Raw genomic sequence first — 15,522 nt, 5'->3', positions numbered from 1 at the left:
TTGTTTCTGCTTCCACCATCAAGAGGATACACTTATCTGCTCATAGGTGAGGACCGGGCTATCAGGTGGTAGGAGGCTATTCCTGTCACCAACATCTCTGCAGAGACTGTCATTTGGGCTTTCAAAGATTGTTGTGTTCGGCTTTTGGGCACCAACACGATGGAAAAGGGTCAGCGTTGTTCTGAGCTCTCACTGATCTCTTGGACATCACCTGCATTTGGATTATAGACTACTATCCACAGGGTAATGACCTCAATGAACATTTCATTTTGAATACTTCATTTAAAATTTTAAATATACAATACAAAACAAATGAAAACCCCTCTTCCCCCTCCTCCCACCTCCAAAAAGACCCCAAAGCAAGAAGGAAGAAACAGGAGATTTAAACCATCAAAAACACAATAAACCACCATGGATCAGAGCAACACCAGCATGACAAACTTCAGGGAATTCAACATTTTAAACCCATATAATCTAAATAAAAGCTCCACACTTTAGAAAATAAAAGACAATTATCACATAAATTATAGTTTTTTTTTCCCCAATGGAATACATGACCTCAATTCAATATGCTATCTTTGCAAACCCAAACCAATCTAATTTTTTCAAGTAACAGCTATACATTTTCTTGCTACAGCCATTGCCAACCTTAAAAACGCAATTTGATACTTAGTCAACCTCAAAGTCAAACTCAACATTTTAACATTACCTAATAAAAATAATGTTGGATCCATTGGTAAATGAATTTTTTAAACTTTCTCTAAAAATTCCTTAAATCCTATCCAAAATATATTTAACCTTATCACATAACCAAGTCGAATATAAAGAAGAACCTACTTCTCTAAAACATCTAAAACATAAATCTGATGAAATTAAATTATATTTCTTGAATTTCTGAGGAGTTAAATACAATTGATGTAAAAAATTATAATGAACTAATCTATATCAAACATTAGTAATCTTAGTAATTCCCAAATCTTTTTCCCATTTTAATCTTGATTTATGAATATCTAATTTAGGCATCTTGCTTTGTAATAATTTATACATTTCAGAAATAATTTTGGCAAAAAATTAGCTTATCTATTAGCCAATACTTTCACCACAATCTTATAATCCACATTCAGTAATGATATTGGTCAATAAGAAGCCACTTTCAATGGCTTTGAAAAAGATTCTAGGAATAAACCAGTTTCAATTACCTGTTTTAAAACTGCTATGTATACCAGAAATAACAAGTCATTAAATTCTTTATAAAATTCCATTGTAACCCCATTTTCTCCAGGAGACTTTCCTCCCGGCATCGATTGTAACGCTTCCTTACGTTTTAATTTCATATAAGGACTATCTAAATTCTTAATATCCTTCACACTCAAAGATGGTAAATCTAAATTTGCAAAAAATGAATCAATTTGCTCAGTATTTTGTCTACTTTTGGATGTATAAAGATCACTATAAATTTTTTTAAATTCCTCATTAATTTCCTGTGGTTTATGTAATCTCTGAATCTTTCCTAATTGCATTAATCATTCTTGATACTTGCTCAGTTTTCAATTGCCAAGCCAAAACTTTCTGTGCTCTTTCACCTAACTCATAATAATGTTGCTTCAATCTTTGAATCATTTTTCATACTTATAAGATTGCAAAATATTATAACGAAGCTTTAATTTAGACAATTGTATCTTATTATCTTCTGAAATTCTTTCTGTAACATTTCAATTTCTTTTTCCAAATTTTGACTCTCTACATAATATTGTTTTTTTTTAATTTTTGCTGAATAACTAATAATCTGACCTCTCAAATATGCTTTTAAAGCATCCCATAAAACAAATTTACTCTGAACTGAATCTTCATTCATTAGTAAATAAAAAGCAATTTGTCCTCTAATATATTTAACAAATTCAGGCTTTTTTAATAATGATTCATTAATTCTCCAATGATAAGCATTTTCTACCTTTTCAGTATCTAAACAAGAAGCCAAAAACAACGAGTGATCAGACAATGTCCTACTCTTATACTCAGCACGTGTAAATCTACCTTGTAACTGAGCTGAAACTAAAAATAAATCAATTCTAGAAAATGAATTATGTTGATCAGAATAAAAGGAAAAATCTTTTTCAGTAGGATTCAATTTCCTCCATATTTCCACCAAATTTAAATCTTTCATCACCTCAATTATTCTCTTTACCATTTTAGTTCTCTTCACAATTTTTGGAGATTTATCCAACAATGGATCCAGACAGAAATTAAAATCCCCTCCCACCAAAATATTTCCATTTGAATGATTCAAATTTTAAAAAGTATCTGTAATAAATGCTTCCTCATCCTCATTCAGTGCATAAATATTCATCAAAGTCCACGTTTCTGAAAATATTTTACAATTCACCATTAAAACTCTACCAACATTAGCAAAAAAGGAATCCAAAATAAATGGTACTTTTTTTATTTATCAAAATAGCTACTCCTCTGGCTTTAGATGAAGCAATCACATGTCTAACCTCTTTTCAATTTCAAATGTTCCTTCTTTGTCAAATGAGTTTCTTGCAAAAATGCAATATCCACCTTCAATTTTTAAATATAATCCAGTATACATTTCCGTTTTATCGGATGATTTAATCCCTTAACATTAAAAGTCGCAACATTCAAATTATTCATCATCTCCTATAGAGTGGCACTTAATATTGTCAACTCTTACACTAAAATTCGACTCCTTATACCCCCCCCCACTAAATCTACTTTAAAAAAATTGCAGAAATAATAAAAAAAACTCCCCCTACAAGATCTAATTTTAAGCCTTCATCTACATTTAAAAAAAAGAAAAAAAGCCACATATCCCCCCAAAAAAACTGCAAAGCAGTACCCACCACCCCCACTCATTGACTGGGTGTGGTCAGTACCACTAGTGGCAGATGACTTCAAATTCAGCAAGGTCATCTACCCCTCCCAGGCTGAACTTTCAGAGAGAATAAATTCATGAATTTATTGTCCAGATTGAATTGTAGTGTCGTCCACCACTTCAATTAGTTGCACTGTCTCTATCTTCTGCAGTTCTCACACATTTCCATTCTTAGCCTTAGCGATATTGATTATTGACTTCTTGGAAAGATTGAATTGTTATCTGGTAAAGAATTAGCAAAAGTTAAAGCATCCTGAGCTTTTTCAAAAAACTGATACTGAAATGGCCCATAAAACACTTTCAACACTGCTGGATATCTAAATGTCAATCTAAATGCCAAAATTAGAACATGTTGATCAAGCAGGTTTTACAAAAGGTAGATATTCTGTGGATAATATTATTAAATTGATTTCAATAATTAATGCTGCGAGACAACAGGTTAATCAACCAATGACAGTAGCATTAGATGCGAAAAAAGCTTTTGATAGGGTCAAATTGAATTTTTTGTTTAAGGTTTTAGAAAGATTTGATTTTGGACCGCTTTACCACTTGGGTTAAAGCTTTATATATTAATCCTTCTGCAAGAATAATGACAAATGGACAGATTTTATCAGCATTTACATTATCTTGATCAACTCGACAGGGTTGTCCTCTTTCCCCAGCACTGTTTGCGTTGGTAATAGAACCTCTGGTTCAAGCTATAAGAAAAGATTTTAGTATTCAAGGCATTAAAATAAGTAAACAAGAGTATAAGATTAATTTGTTTGCTGACGATGTGTTGATATATTTAACATATCCTAAAGATTCTTTAAAAGTATTGCAGAATTTGTTAAATCAATATGGTACACTTTCAGGATATAAAGTTAATTGGGGAAAAAGTTAAATGTTGTCTATATCAGATGAAGATTATACAGATTGTAGACAGATTACTAAATTTAGATGGTCCAATAAAATTAAATATTTAGGAGTTATAATTATTAGAGAATATCAGGATTTATATAATTTGAATTATATATCACTGTTGAATAAGATTAAACTTGACTTATGTAAATGGAAAGACTTGCCATTAACTTTAATTGGGAGAGTAAATCATGTAAAAATGAATATTTATCCTTGTATACAATATCTTTTTCAGTCTATTCCAAGTGTGATACCAAATAATTTTTTAAACGAATTAAATAAAGTCATTTGATATTTTTGTGGAACGGTAAAATGTCAAGGGTTTCTATGCAAAAATTAACATGGCGATATGAATGGGGTGGGCTTCAATTACCGCATTTTCAAAATTATTATGAAGCGGCACAATTGAAATTTATTAATAGGTTATTTGATATTCAACAACCACCTCTGTGTGCAAAAATTGAACTGGATAAAATTTTTGAAAATGAAACAAGTCATTTTATTTATAAATGGAATCCTTTATTGTTACAAAAAATATAAATTATCTGTATTAAGACATATAATGGATATTTGGTAAAATTGAGATCAACTTGTAGGGTCTAAAGGAAAAATTTCAATAAAATCACTGTTGTATCAGAATAAATAAATTCCATTTTCTTTAACTAATCCTTATTTGAAAAATTGGGAAATGAAAGGAATAAGTACTATACAAGACTATTTTGAGGCAGGTAAATTTTCTACATTTAATAGGCTACAAGAGAAATTTGGTATTTCATCAAATTCATTTTTTTGGCTTACCATCAAGTTTGAGATTTTTTGCAAACACAATTTGCTAGGGATTTAGTTTTACCAGGTCAATTGAAATTTTAGATTTTAATGGTAGATAAAGAAATGAAAGGTGTTATATTAGATATGTATAGGTTGTTGCAAGAAAAAATGGACAAAGCTGAGTGTATAAGATAAAAGGGAAATGGGAGAAAGATTTAGATATTGAATTGTCTTGGGAAGAATGGTCAAATATGTGTACTGATAGTGTTACAAAATTAATTAATATGAGATATAATATGGTTAATTATAATTTTATTCATCAATTGTATTCTAAGAAGTTGAAGAAATATGGATTTAGTTCATCAGATTTGTGTTTTAGATGTGGGGAATGAACAGGTACTTTTATGCATTCTGTTTGGACATGTAGGAAAGTTAAATCCTTTTGGGAAAAAGCCATAAAATTTTTGAGAGATTTATTCAAAATTGATTTGCATTTAGATCCAATGATGTGTTTATTAGGTTATATGAATGTAGTTATTGCGGCGTTGTGAGCGAATAAATCACAACTGGCTTTTGTGTGGTTAGCGTTAGCAGTATAGCTGTTACATGGAAAAATGATGTAGATTTGAATATACAAAGATGGCACAGTGAATTACAATCGTGTTTATACTTGGAAAAAATAACTTTTTATTTGTGAAATAATTATTCTTTTTTTGTTAAAATGTGGAGTTGTAGTGGCTACTATGGTAGATGCTACTAAATAAAGGTAAACACACACAAAGGAGGTCAACTCAAGACTGGTTTATTGCAGACATACACAGACCTTTTATTCCCTGCCTGTTAATGAACTTGTTAGTGAACAGCTGCTGTCCATAGGACCAGCAAGTTAAAGCAATGAGCCATTAGTACTCCGCACCTTTAGGCAGGGGCTTCATCTGATCCATTTGCTGTACTTTGGCGCCCAGCACTGCTAGCCCGCGACGTGTCAGATAAGTCTGTGAACTGACGATAGCTGTTCACAATACCATGCTGTGTACCCGGTACAGAGTTTATATTTGGAATATATGGCTATAAATCATTAATAAATTATATGTACAGAGCTGGCACATTGAACAGTTAATTTTAAATACCTAAAAAAATTTTAAGGCTCTGAGGGGTGGGGGAGAGAGGTTGGGATGGGATAGTTTAGTAAAGTGGGGAGGGGGCAGGGGTATTGTTTTTTTTTTTGTAATGTTTTATAAAGTTTTTAAATAATTTTTTATTTTAAAGAAATAATTTTTAAACCACCTTCCGTAAGCAAAATTTCCAAATTTGATAGTCTTGATAACCTTAAAGTTTGTCCAAAATTATCCAATAATAAAGCCTTAACTTGATAATAACAAAAAAAAGGTATTATTTGGAATTTCATATTTTTTTTTCCATTCTTTGAAAATAAATAAAATAACCATCTTCATAACAATCTTGTACAGTTTTAATTCCTTTCTGATTCCATATTTTCAAAAACTGATTAAGAGTAAAAGGAAAAAGGTTTATTCTGATTTAAAGGTGTTTTACCTGAATATTTCCCCTATGTATCTATCTCATCATTTATCCTATTCCATATTTCAATTAAATACCTCAAAACAGGTGGATCATTATTAATAATTAATAACTTAGTATTCCATTTATAAATAAATTGTGCCATAATTTTCTTGTCATTATTGGTTAACTCAATATTAGCCCATATTAATGGATTATCCAAATCAAACATTCTATTAAGAAACCTCAATTATGCTGCTTTATAATAATTTTAAAAATTTGGGAGTTGTAAAGCTCCCAAGTTAATTTTTGTAAAGATACCCTAACTATTTTACCTTTCCACAAAACTTCTATTAATGTTATAGGTAAATCTTTCCATATATTTAAGTCATCTTTAATTTTATTAAATAAAACTTCTATTAATGTTATAGGTAAATCTTTCCATATATTTAAGTCATCTTTAATTTTATTAAATAAAGCAAAATAATTTAATTTATTTAAAATTTTAAACCTAAATATTTAATTTGATCATTTGAATTGAACAATTTTCTTACATTGTATATAATCACCAGCAACTAATGACAAAATCTCACTTTTATCCCAATTAATTTTATAACCTGATATTTGTCCATATTGTTTCAATCTCTCATCTTAATGAATCTCGTGGTTCTGTTAAATAAATCAAAACATCATCAGCAAATAAATTAATCTTAAATTTTTCTGAATTAACTCTAATACCCTTAATATTACCATCCTGGCTCATAAATTGTGCTAAAGATTGTTCAACAGCTAATACAAACAGTGCTGGGGACAAAGGGCCCCAGTAGATCTAGTAGATCTCTCTAATAAAAAAGGCAATGATACTTGGCCATTTGTCACCACTCTGGCAGAAGGGTTTTTATAAAAAGATTCAACCCAACTAATAAAGATTGGTCCAAACCTAATTTTTTCCAATACTTTAAATAAAAAAAACTCCACTCTGATCTATCAAATGCCTTTTTGGCATCTAATGATAAGACCATTGGTAAGTTGGATTTCTTCTGAGAAATATTAATCAAACTAATTCATTTTTCAATATTATCTGCAGGATAACAGTTCTTAATAAATCCAGCCTGATCTAAATGAATTGAACTTGGTAAATCATTCACCAACCTATAGGCAAAATCCCTAGCTACAATTTTATAAATCAACATTTAATAAGGAAATAGGTCTATAAGACTCAATTTTTAATGGATCTCCATCTTTCTTAAGAATAACTAATAATTGCATTAGAAAAGGAATCTGGTAAAGAGTCAAGTTCCATTGCTTGTTTCAACACATCATTTAAAAAAGGCATTAATAAATCCTGAATTTTTAAATAAAATTCTGATGTAGATCCATCTTCACCAGGAGTGCATCAATAATTACTCTAAATGTAAATGGAGAGTTCAATTCTTCACACTCTCGAATATTCAAAAAAAGGTAACTGAAGTTGATCTTAAAAAAAGTCATTAATTTTAACATCATCATTTTCAGACTCAAATGTATACAATCACATAATATTTGAATCTTTTCTAATAGCATTAATTGTTCTCGAAATCTGCTCTGTCTTTAATTGCCATGCCATGGGATGGGGTCTCTCCCCTAATTCATAATATTTTTGTCTGGTTCTTTGCAATAATGTCTCTATTTTATGTCTATAATGAATTATAATGCAATTTTTTATTTATTAATTGAATCTTTTTTTAGTCTCTGTTGAATTCTTCTGTATATCTTTCTCCAAATTTTCTATCTCCCTCTCTAATTTATCAACTTCCCGAGAATACTGTTTCTTAATTTTAGTTGAAAAGCTAATAATTTGTCCTCTTAAATATGCTTTTAATGCATCCCACAAAATAAATTTACTATCAACAAAATCTGTATTTAATCTCTTATAATATTACAACATGCAACATTTCTTAACAATGAAGAATTAAATTTCCATCTATATGTAATATCTATTTTTTCTGAACCTATACATGATATTGACAAAAGGGAATTATCTGACAATGTCCTTCTCTTATATCAGCAGATTCTATATGTCCTTGCAATTGGGCTGACAATAAAAACAAGTCTATTCTCAAATAAGAATCATATTGGAAAGAATAAAATGAATGATCCATCTCCTTAGATTCAATCTTCTCCAAGTATCAACTAAATTCATTTCTTTCATTAATAAAAATTTGTTTAGCCATTTTAGTTTTCGTCACTATTTTTGGAGATGTATCTAATTAATGGATCTAAACAGCAATTAAAATCTCCACCAATCATTATATTTTCATATACTTGCGCCAAATTAAAGAAAGAATCTTGAATAAATTTCTCTTCATCAATATTTGGAGCATAAATATTCACAAGAGTCCAAAATTCTGAATAGATTTGGCAATGTACAAGAAGTCTACCAGATGAATCACTAATAACTGATTCTTACTTAAAATACAACTTATTATTAATCAAAATAGCAACAATTCTCACTTTCAAATTAAAAGAAGCTATAAATTGGCAAACCGAATCTCTTTTTAATTTTTGATGTTCCTTCTCAGTCAAATGAGACTCTTGTAAAACAAACAATATCTACTTTTCTTTATATAGGCCAAAATCCTCTTTCTCTTGATTGTATTATTGAGCCCATTAACATTAAAAGTTGCAAAATTCACATTGGTCATTAATATATTTAATACTGTACATATCAAATTCCCACCTGCAATGGTGGGACTCCGATCCATGGCTACTCTTCAAAATAAAGAACATCTTCTCAATAGAAAAGAATGTGAAAAAGAAGTGTAAAGTTCATTGAGACTTTCAGGGACAACAAAACATCATTTTGTCTGTAATTACATGTGGTTTAATAAATATGGTGTACGGTTAGACTAAATTCATATCTATTCTTCATTACAGACACTATCCAAATTTGTCAAGCCCCAATGTATTACTTCAATAAAGCACTGGTTGCAGAAGGCTAAGCAAGAAGGTAAATTATTATCAACTTGAAAGTACCAACAATAATATTTAAAAGTCAGCTTGTTTGTAGGGTATTTTGTCTTATACAAACAATAATGTTTTATAGGATTTATTTTAGGATTAATCATGAGTTACGCAGTACAGAAACGTGCTCTTTGGCTCATCATGTCCACGTCAACATTTAAGAATCCATCTATGCTAATTCCATTGACCAGGACTTGGTCCGTGATTTGGTCCGTGATTTGACAATTCAAGCAATGAGCTAGTTACATTAGTTGTGTAAGTCTCTGCCTCCACCAAGGTGTTCCAGATTCCAACCACCATCTTGGTGAAACAGTACTTCCAACAATTATGACTCAGAAAAGGTCAATGTCCTGGAACCACAAGGCCCTCATGAAAACTGAAGATGATTTTAACATGAAATAAGTGGCAGGTTTAACTACGTGGCATCAATATTTACAGTAGTGGAAGAAAATGGGATTCCAGACCAACTAGGAATACAGACTTTTCACAATTAATGAGAAATCCCAAAGAAACATATCAATGACAAAGCTGTAAATATTTGAAATATAATCACCCATGATTCTTCTGATTCAGGAATTAATCCTTGAAGCCAGAGAATTATCGATCAGTTAGCATAGCAAACATTGTTGGAAAATTCTTAAAGGCTATGGTTATGGAATTGGAGAGAGCGAGAGACCATCTTGAGAGAGTGAGCAAAGACTCTTGCTTATGTTATCCATATAGTGTGTACACTTTTCTCAATTAGTCTCTCAGATCAGCCTTATTTTTCTTGCCACAGCTTTATGATTTTGTCACTGTCATTTATCTTCGTCAAGAATTAGAAGATTATTGTGTAAATTGAACAGTTTGGAAAGCAAGTATGAAAGATGCAATAAAGAAAAACATAGTGCCACCCAACCAGTATATTTTGGCATTTTATGTGCCATTTGGAGAACTAATTAATCTGCTTCCTTCTCTCCATGGATTTCACCACGTCACCTTTCTCTGATCACCTGGTAGATCACCTTGTAGGCATTTTAGTGAATGGTCAATAATTACTGGATTCTTAACAACCTTTTGCTAATTGATACCCCACAAGCATATTTAGACAAATCAGATATTATTTTGCACATTCAACAAGCACCATAATTATATATTAAAATAAGTGCAGACATGCACTTTACAGTAAATGTTACAGTAAAACCAATACATTTCTTAGAGGTTTACCCAATAAGTACTGCTAGCACTGCCTGTGTGTACTTTTCTCTTTAACACTAGACTGGCACAACATCCTGCAATTTTGTTTTGCCATAACACCATCCTCTGCACTTTGATTTTTATCCTTACACTTCTGGTGCTAGGTATAGACTGTGTGCTGGATGATGTTGAGATTAAGGAAGAGAAGTGTTGGATCTTTTTAAAAATACTAAGGTTGATAAGACCCCAGGGCTGGGCGTGATATACCCCAGGCTGCTGTGGGAAGGGAGGGATAGCTGAGGCATTGGCAATGATCTTTGCATCCTCCTTGGCCACAGGGGAGGTGCCAGAGGATTGGAGAATGGCAAATGTGGTCCCCTTGTTTAAAAAAGGTAATAGGGAGAAGTGAGTCTCAAGTGCAAAAGATTGGAGAGGATTTTTTAAGGCTAGGATTGATGAGGATTCAGTGATTTTCAGACAAGGGACCCATGGAACCTTGGCTGTGTAGATTAAAAATTGGCTTGCAGAGAGTAGCAGTGAAAGGAAAGTATTCTGCTTGAAAGTCAGTGATGAGTGGAGTTCCGCAAGGATCTTTTCTGGGAGCCCTATTCTTTGTGATTTTTATAAATGACCTCAATAAGAAGTGGAAAGAGGGGTCAGTAAGTTTGCGGATGACACGAAGGTTGGAGGAGTTGTGGATGGAGCTGAAGGTTGTCGTAGGTTACAAACGGATATAGACAGGATGCAGAGTTGGGCAGAAAAGTGGCAGATGGTATTCAATCTGAATGAGTGTGAGGTTGTAGCCGCTCACCAGAGGCTTAATTGAACTGGCCAAGAGGTTCCAAGTGACGTCATGGTGCGATGATATCATTTGGAACGCATGGGGGTTTTAAAAGCTGCAGGTGACTGTTTGAGTAAATGACGTTTACTGAACTTCGACTCGACTACGTTTGATCATTTTTCTCATTCTTCATTTTGCACTACGACATAGTTACAACACTGGTGACCCTGATGGGCCCACATGGATTTTGGACCCAACATGGACATTGCAGTGCTTTCGCTCAAACTGCTGTCTTCTGCACCACTCAGTTTGGTTCAGACAGGCTGAGGCCCAGTTCTACATTCGCAAGATAGAAGTGGACGCCACTAAGTTCTATCATGTGGTAAGCGCCCCTGACCAGGACACGGCCAGTTGAGTAGTGGATTTCCTTCAGGACCCACCAGCTCTCGGCAAGTACAAAGCCCTAAAAGCCCTCTTTCTCCAGATTTATGGTCTTTCACAATGATAGCGAGCTGCATGGCTCCTCCATATCGATGGTCTGGGGTACCATGACCCTTCAGAGTTAATGAAAGACTTGTTGGCACTGGCAGATGGCCATAGGCCTTGCTTGCTCTTTGAGTTGTTGTTTTTAGAGCATATGCCAGAAGACATTGCCTCACGTTGGCTAGCAAGGACTTTGATAACCCTCAAACAGTGGCTGCCCATGCAGACACTCTGTGGTGCGTGAAACAGCAAGGCGCTAGGCCCACAGAAATTAGTGCTGCATCACATTCAAAGGGCCAGTATCCATGAGTACTGGCCACGAGGGCGTACGTTCCCCCTGACAAGCATGAATCTGTAACAATGGCTACGGCGGCTGGCCACCATAACAGCCTGCTCTATGTCTGGGACAATCTCTCCCAGAGTAAATTTCTAGTCAACATGGGTGCAGAGGTTAGTATCCTTCCTCCTTCATGTTTTGGTACCCGTACCAGGAACTACGGCATATGGACTATACCCCTGAAATTCGGTGACATTAAGTTCACCTGAAAGTTCATTCTTGCTGCTGTGTCCTGGCTGTTGCTGGGTGCCAACTTCATCAGAGCCCACTCACTGATGGTGGATTTAAAAAGGGCACTGGTTGGTGAACACCACAATGTTCCAGACTCTCTGCTTTGGTAAAGCCAAACTACCCGCCCCGCACCTAGACCCTGGAGGACTTGAACAACGAATTTGCCAAACTTCTTGCCGAGTTTCCAGACATTGTCATTCTCCACTGCCACAACAAACGTGGCGTCACACAGCACTTCCTCCCCCAAGGACCTCATCTACATGCCTGAACCTGACGCCCGACAAGTTACGGCTTGCAAAACAAGAGTTCGACTAAATGTAAAAACTTGGAATCATACGCAGGCCTGATAGCCCGCGGGCCTCCCCGCTACATATACTGCCCAAAGCCACAGGAGGCTAGGGACCTTGCAGTGTGTTTCAGTGACATTACCACTGCAGACCGCTACCCCAGACCCCATATATGGGACTTTACAGCTAATCTTCATGGAGGCAGGATATTTTTAAAAATTGACTTGGTGCTTGGGTACCTGTTAACCCAGAGGATGTGCCCAAGACCGCCATCATAACATCATTCAGCCTCTTCAAATTATTGACAATGCCTTTTGGGCTCAAAAATGCTGCACAAACAGTGCAACGACTAATAGATACATTGAGGTGTGGTGTGGACTTCCTTTTCATATACTTGGACAACATACTCATCACCAGCCACTCCCACAAAGAGCCCCCGCAGCATCTGCATTTACTCTGCCGCCTCCTACAAGAGTCCAGGCTAATTGTGAACCCTACCAAGTGCAAATTTGGGCAGTTTTCTATAGAGTTCTTGGGACATCAGATCAGCAGATGGGGTGTCGTTCCATTGCCTTACAAGGTGTGTAGAGCTCGTCGAAAGAACCAAAGACTTGTTGATCCAAACCAAGGCTTTTATTAGCAAAAGACAGGAGCTCTTCACAGGTGGCCGACCAGTCCGGAATGATCCGACCTGGCTAGGGACACAACCCTTTAAGGCCCAGACAATAGGTGTGGCTTAGCTCTCAGCCAATCGCTGTAAGCACAGTCTAGATACAGTAACTATATACACTATGTACATTGGTGATAGATCTGTACTATCACATTCACCCCTTCTTGGAGAACTGACCCTGGGGAAAAAAAAACAAAAACGAGGGAGAGAATGAAAGGAAGGGGTAGGTCAAAGACTGTAGCGGTCAGGGGGTCTGACCATCCGGCATGACCGCCGTGGTGCCGGGATTGGGGTCGCTGGACTGGTGTCACCAGCAGGCTCGTCGGGTGCGACTGCTCCGTCGCTCAATTCCCCAGTCGTGTTGTCGGCAGGGTGGCCCGGGTCATTGGGGTGCTGTTGGTCCTTCTGTTGCGGCAAGGGGCCTGGGGAATAAAGAGTTGGGGAAGGTTGGGTTGGGGGGTTTGCTGGGTCTACCGCGTCCTGAGCTAGGTCCCGCACCGAAACAGTGTCCTCCCGCCCGTCTGGGAACTCAACGTAGGTGTAATGTGGGTTCGCGTGGAGTAGAGTCACTCGGTCGACCAAGGGGTCGTTCTTTGAGTGCCGGACGTGGTGTCGCAAAAGGACGGGGCCAGGGACGGTGAGCCATGCCGGTACAGTGGTTCCTGATTCGGATTTCCTCGGGAAAAGGAACATCCTTTTGTGGGGGGTGGCATTTGTTGCAGTACATAGGAGGGAGCGGATGGAGTGTAAGGCACTAGTGAGAACCTCCTGCCAGTGAGAGGTGAGGAGACCTTTAGACCGGAGAGCCAGTGTAACCGCTCTCCATATGGTGACATTCTCCCTCTCGACCTGGCCGTTACCGCGTGGGTTATAGCTCGTGGTCCTGCTTGAAGCAATACCACACTCCAGAAGGTACTGTCGCAGCTCTGCACTCATGAATGAGGACCCCCTATCACTGTGGATGGAATTGGGGTACCCGAAGATGGCGAAAATACTGTGAAGGGCCTGTATCACTGAGGTGGCAGTGGTGTCTGGGCAGGCCACAGCGAATGGGAAGCAGGAGTACTCGTCGATGGCTGTAAGGATGTAGGTATTACGGTTGGTTGACGGTTGGGGCCCCTTAAAGTCTACGCTAAGACGCTCGAAGGGGCAGGTGGCTTTGATAACGTGGGAGTTATCCGGACGGAAGAAGTGGGGCTTGCATTCAGCACACACCGAACAGGCTCGGGTCATGGAGCGGATCTCCTCGACTGTGTAGGGTAGGTTGTGCGCCTTGACAAAGTGAGCAAACCTAGTGACCCCTGGATGACAGAGCGCCTCATGGAGTTTCCGTAGTCTGTCCATCTGTATGCTGGCGCACGTCCCCCTGGAGAGCGCGTCAGGCGGGTCATTGAGCTTACCAGGCCGGTACAGGATGTCATAGTTAAAGGTGGAGAGTTCGATTCTCCATCTGGCGATTTTGTCGTTTTTTTATCTTACCACACTGGGTGTTGCTGAACATGAAGGAGACCGCGCGTTGATCAGTCAACAGTGTAAAGCGCCTCCCAGCGAGGTAATGTCTCCAACGACGCACCGCTTCAACTATGGCCTGGGCCTCCTTCTCGATCGAGGAGTGTCTACTCTCCGGACCCTGGAGGGTTCTGGGGAAGAAGGCTACAGGCCGACCGGCCTGGTTCAAGGTGGCTGCCAGGGCGAAGTCGGATGCATCGCTCTCGACTTGAAACGGGACAGACTCATCGATCGCGTGCAGCGTCGCAGCAGCGATGTCGGATTTGATTTGATCGAAAGCCGCTGTGGCTTCAGTCGAGAGGGGAAAGGAGGTGGTCTTGATAAGCGGATGCGCCTTGTCGGCCTAGTGTGGAACCCATTGGACGTAATACAAGAAAAGGCCCAGGCAGCGTTTGAGAGCTTTCTGGGTATGTTGGGGGGGGGGGGGGTAAGTCCATTAGGGGACGCATGCGGTCAGGATCTGGCATGACTATCCCGTTCTCCACCACACAACCTAGAATAGCGAGTCGTGTGGTCCGGAAGACACACTTGTCCAAATTGTAAGTCAGGTTCAGCCGACGGGCAGTTTGAAGAAATTTGTCTAGGTTGGCGTCGTGGTCCTGCATGTCGTGGCCGCAGATGGTGATATTGTCCAGATACGGGAAGGTAGCGGTTAGCCCGTTCTTGTCCACCATCCTGTCCATTTCCCGCTGGAAGACCGCGACACCATTTGTGACCCCTTTTGCTAATAAAATTGTAGAGCTCGTCGAAAGAACCAAAGACTTGTTGATCCAAACCAAGGCTTTTATTAGCAAAAGACTGGAGCTCTTCACAGGTGGCCGACCAGTCCGGAATGATCCGACCTGGCTAGGGACACAACCCTTTAAGGCTCAGACAATAGGTGTGGCTTAGCTGTCAGCCAATCGCTGTAAGCACAGTCTAGATACATTAACTATATACACTATGTACATTGGTGATAGATCTGTA

General features: G+C 37.3%; 1 protein-coding gene across 2 annotated transcripts in view; it reads left to right on the top strand.

The window, feature by feature from the left end:
* The window catches only part of LOC138758035 (uncharacterized), a 62,390-nt gene that overhangs the window by 35,330 nt on the left and 11,538 nt on the right, over positions 1-15,522 (top strand). For both annotated transcript variants that reach the window (XM_069926341.1, XM_069926340.1), the window contains exon 6: positions 8,996-9,068. In XM_069926341.1, the coding sequence (XP_069782442.1) occupies positions 8,996-9,068 (73 nt within the window). The remainder of the gene's footprint in view (positions 1-8,995; positions 9,069-15,522) is intronic.

The sequence above is a fragment of the Narcine bancroftii genome, chromosome 3 (assembly GCF_036971445.1).
Source record: "Narcine bancroftii isolate sNarBan1 chromosome 3, sNarBan1.hap1, whole genome shotgun sequence".
In the NCBI taxonomy this organism is placed as follows: Eukaryota; Metazoa; Chordata; class Chondrichthyes; order Torpediniformes; family Narcinidae; genus Narcine; species Narcine bancroftii.
This window is presented reverse-complemented; position numbering and strand designations above follow the sequence as displayed.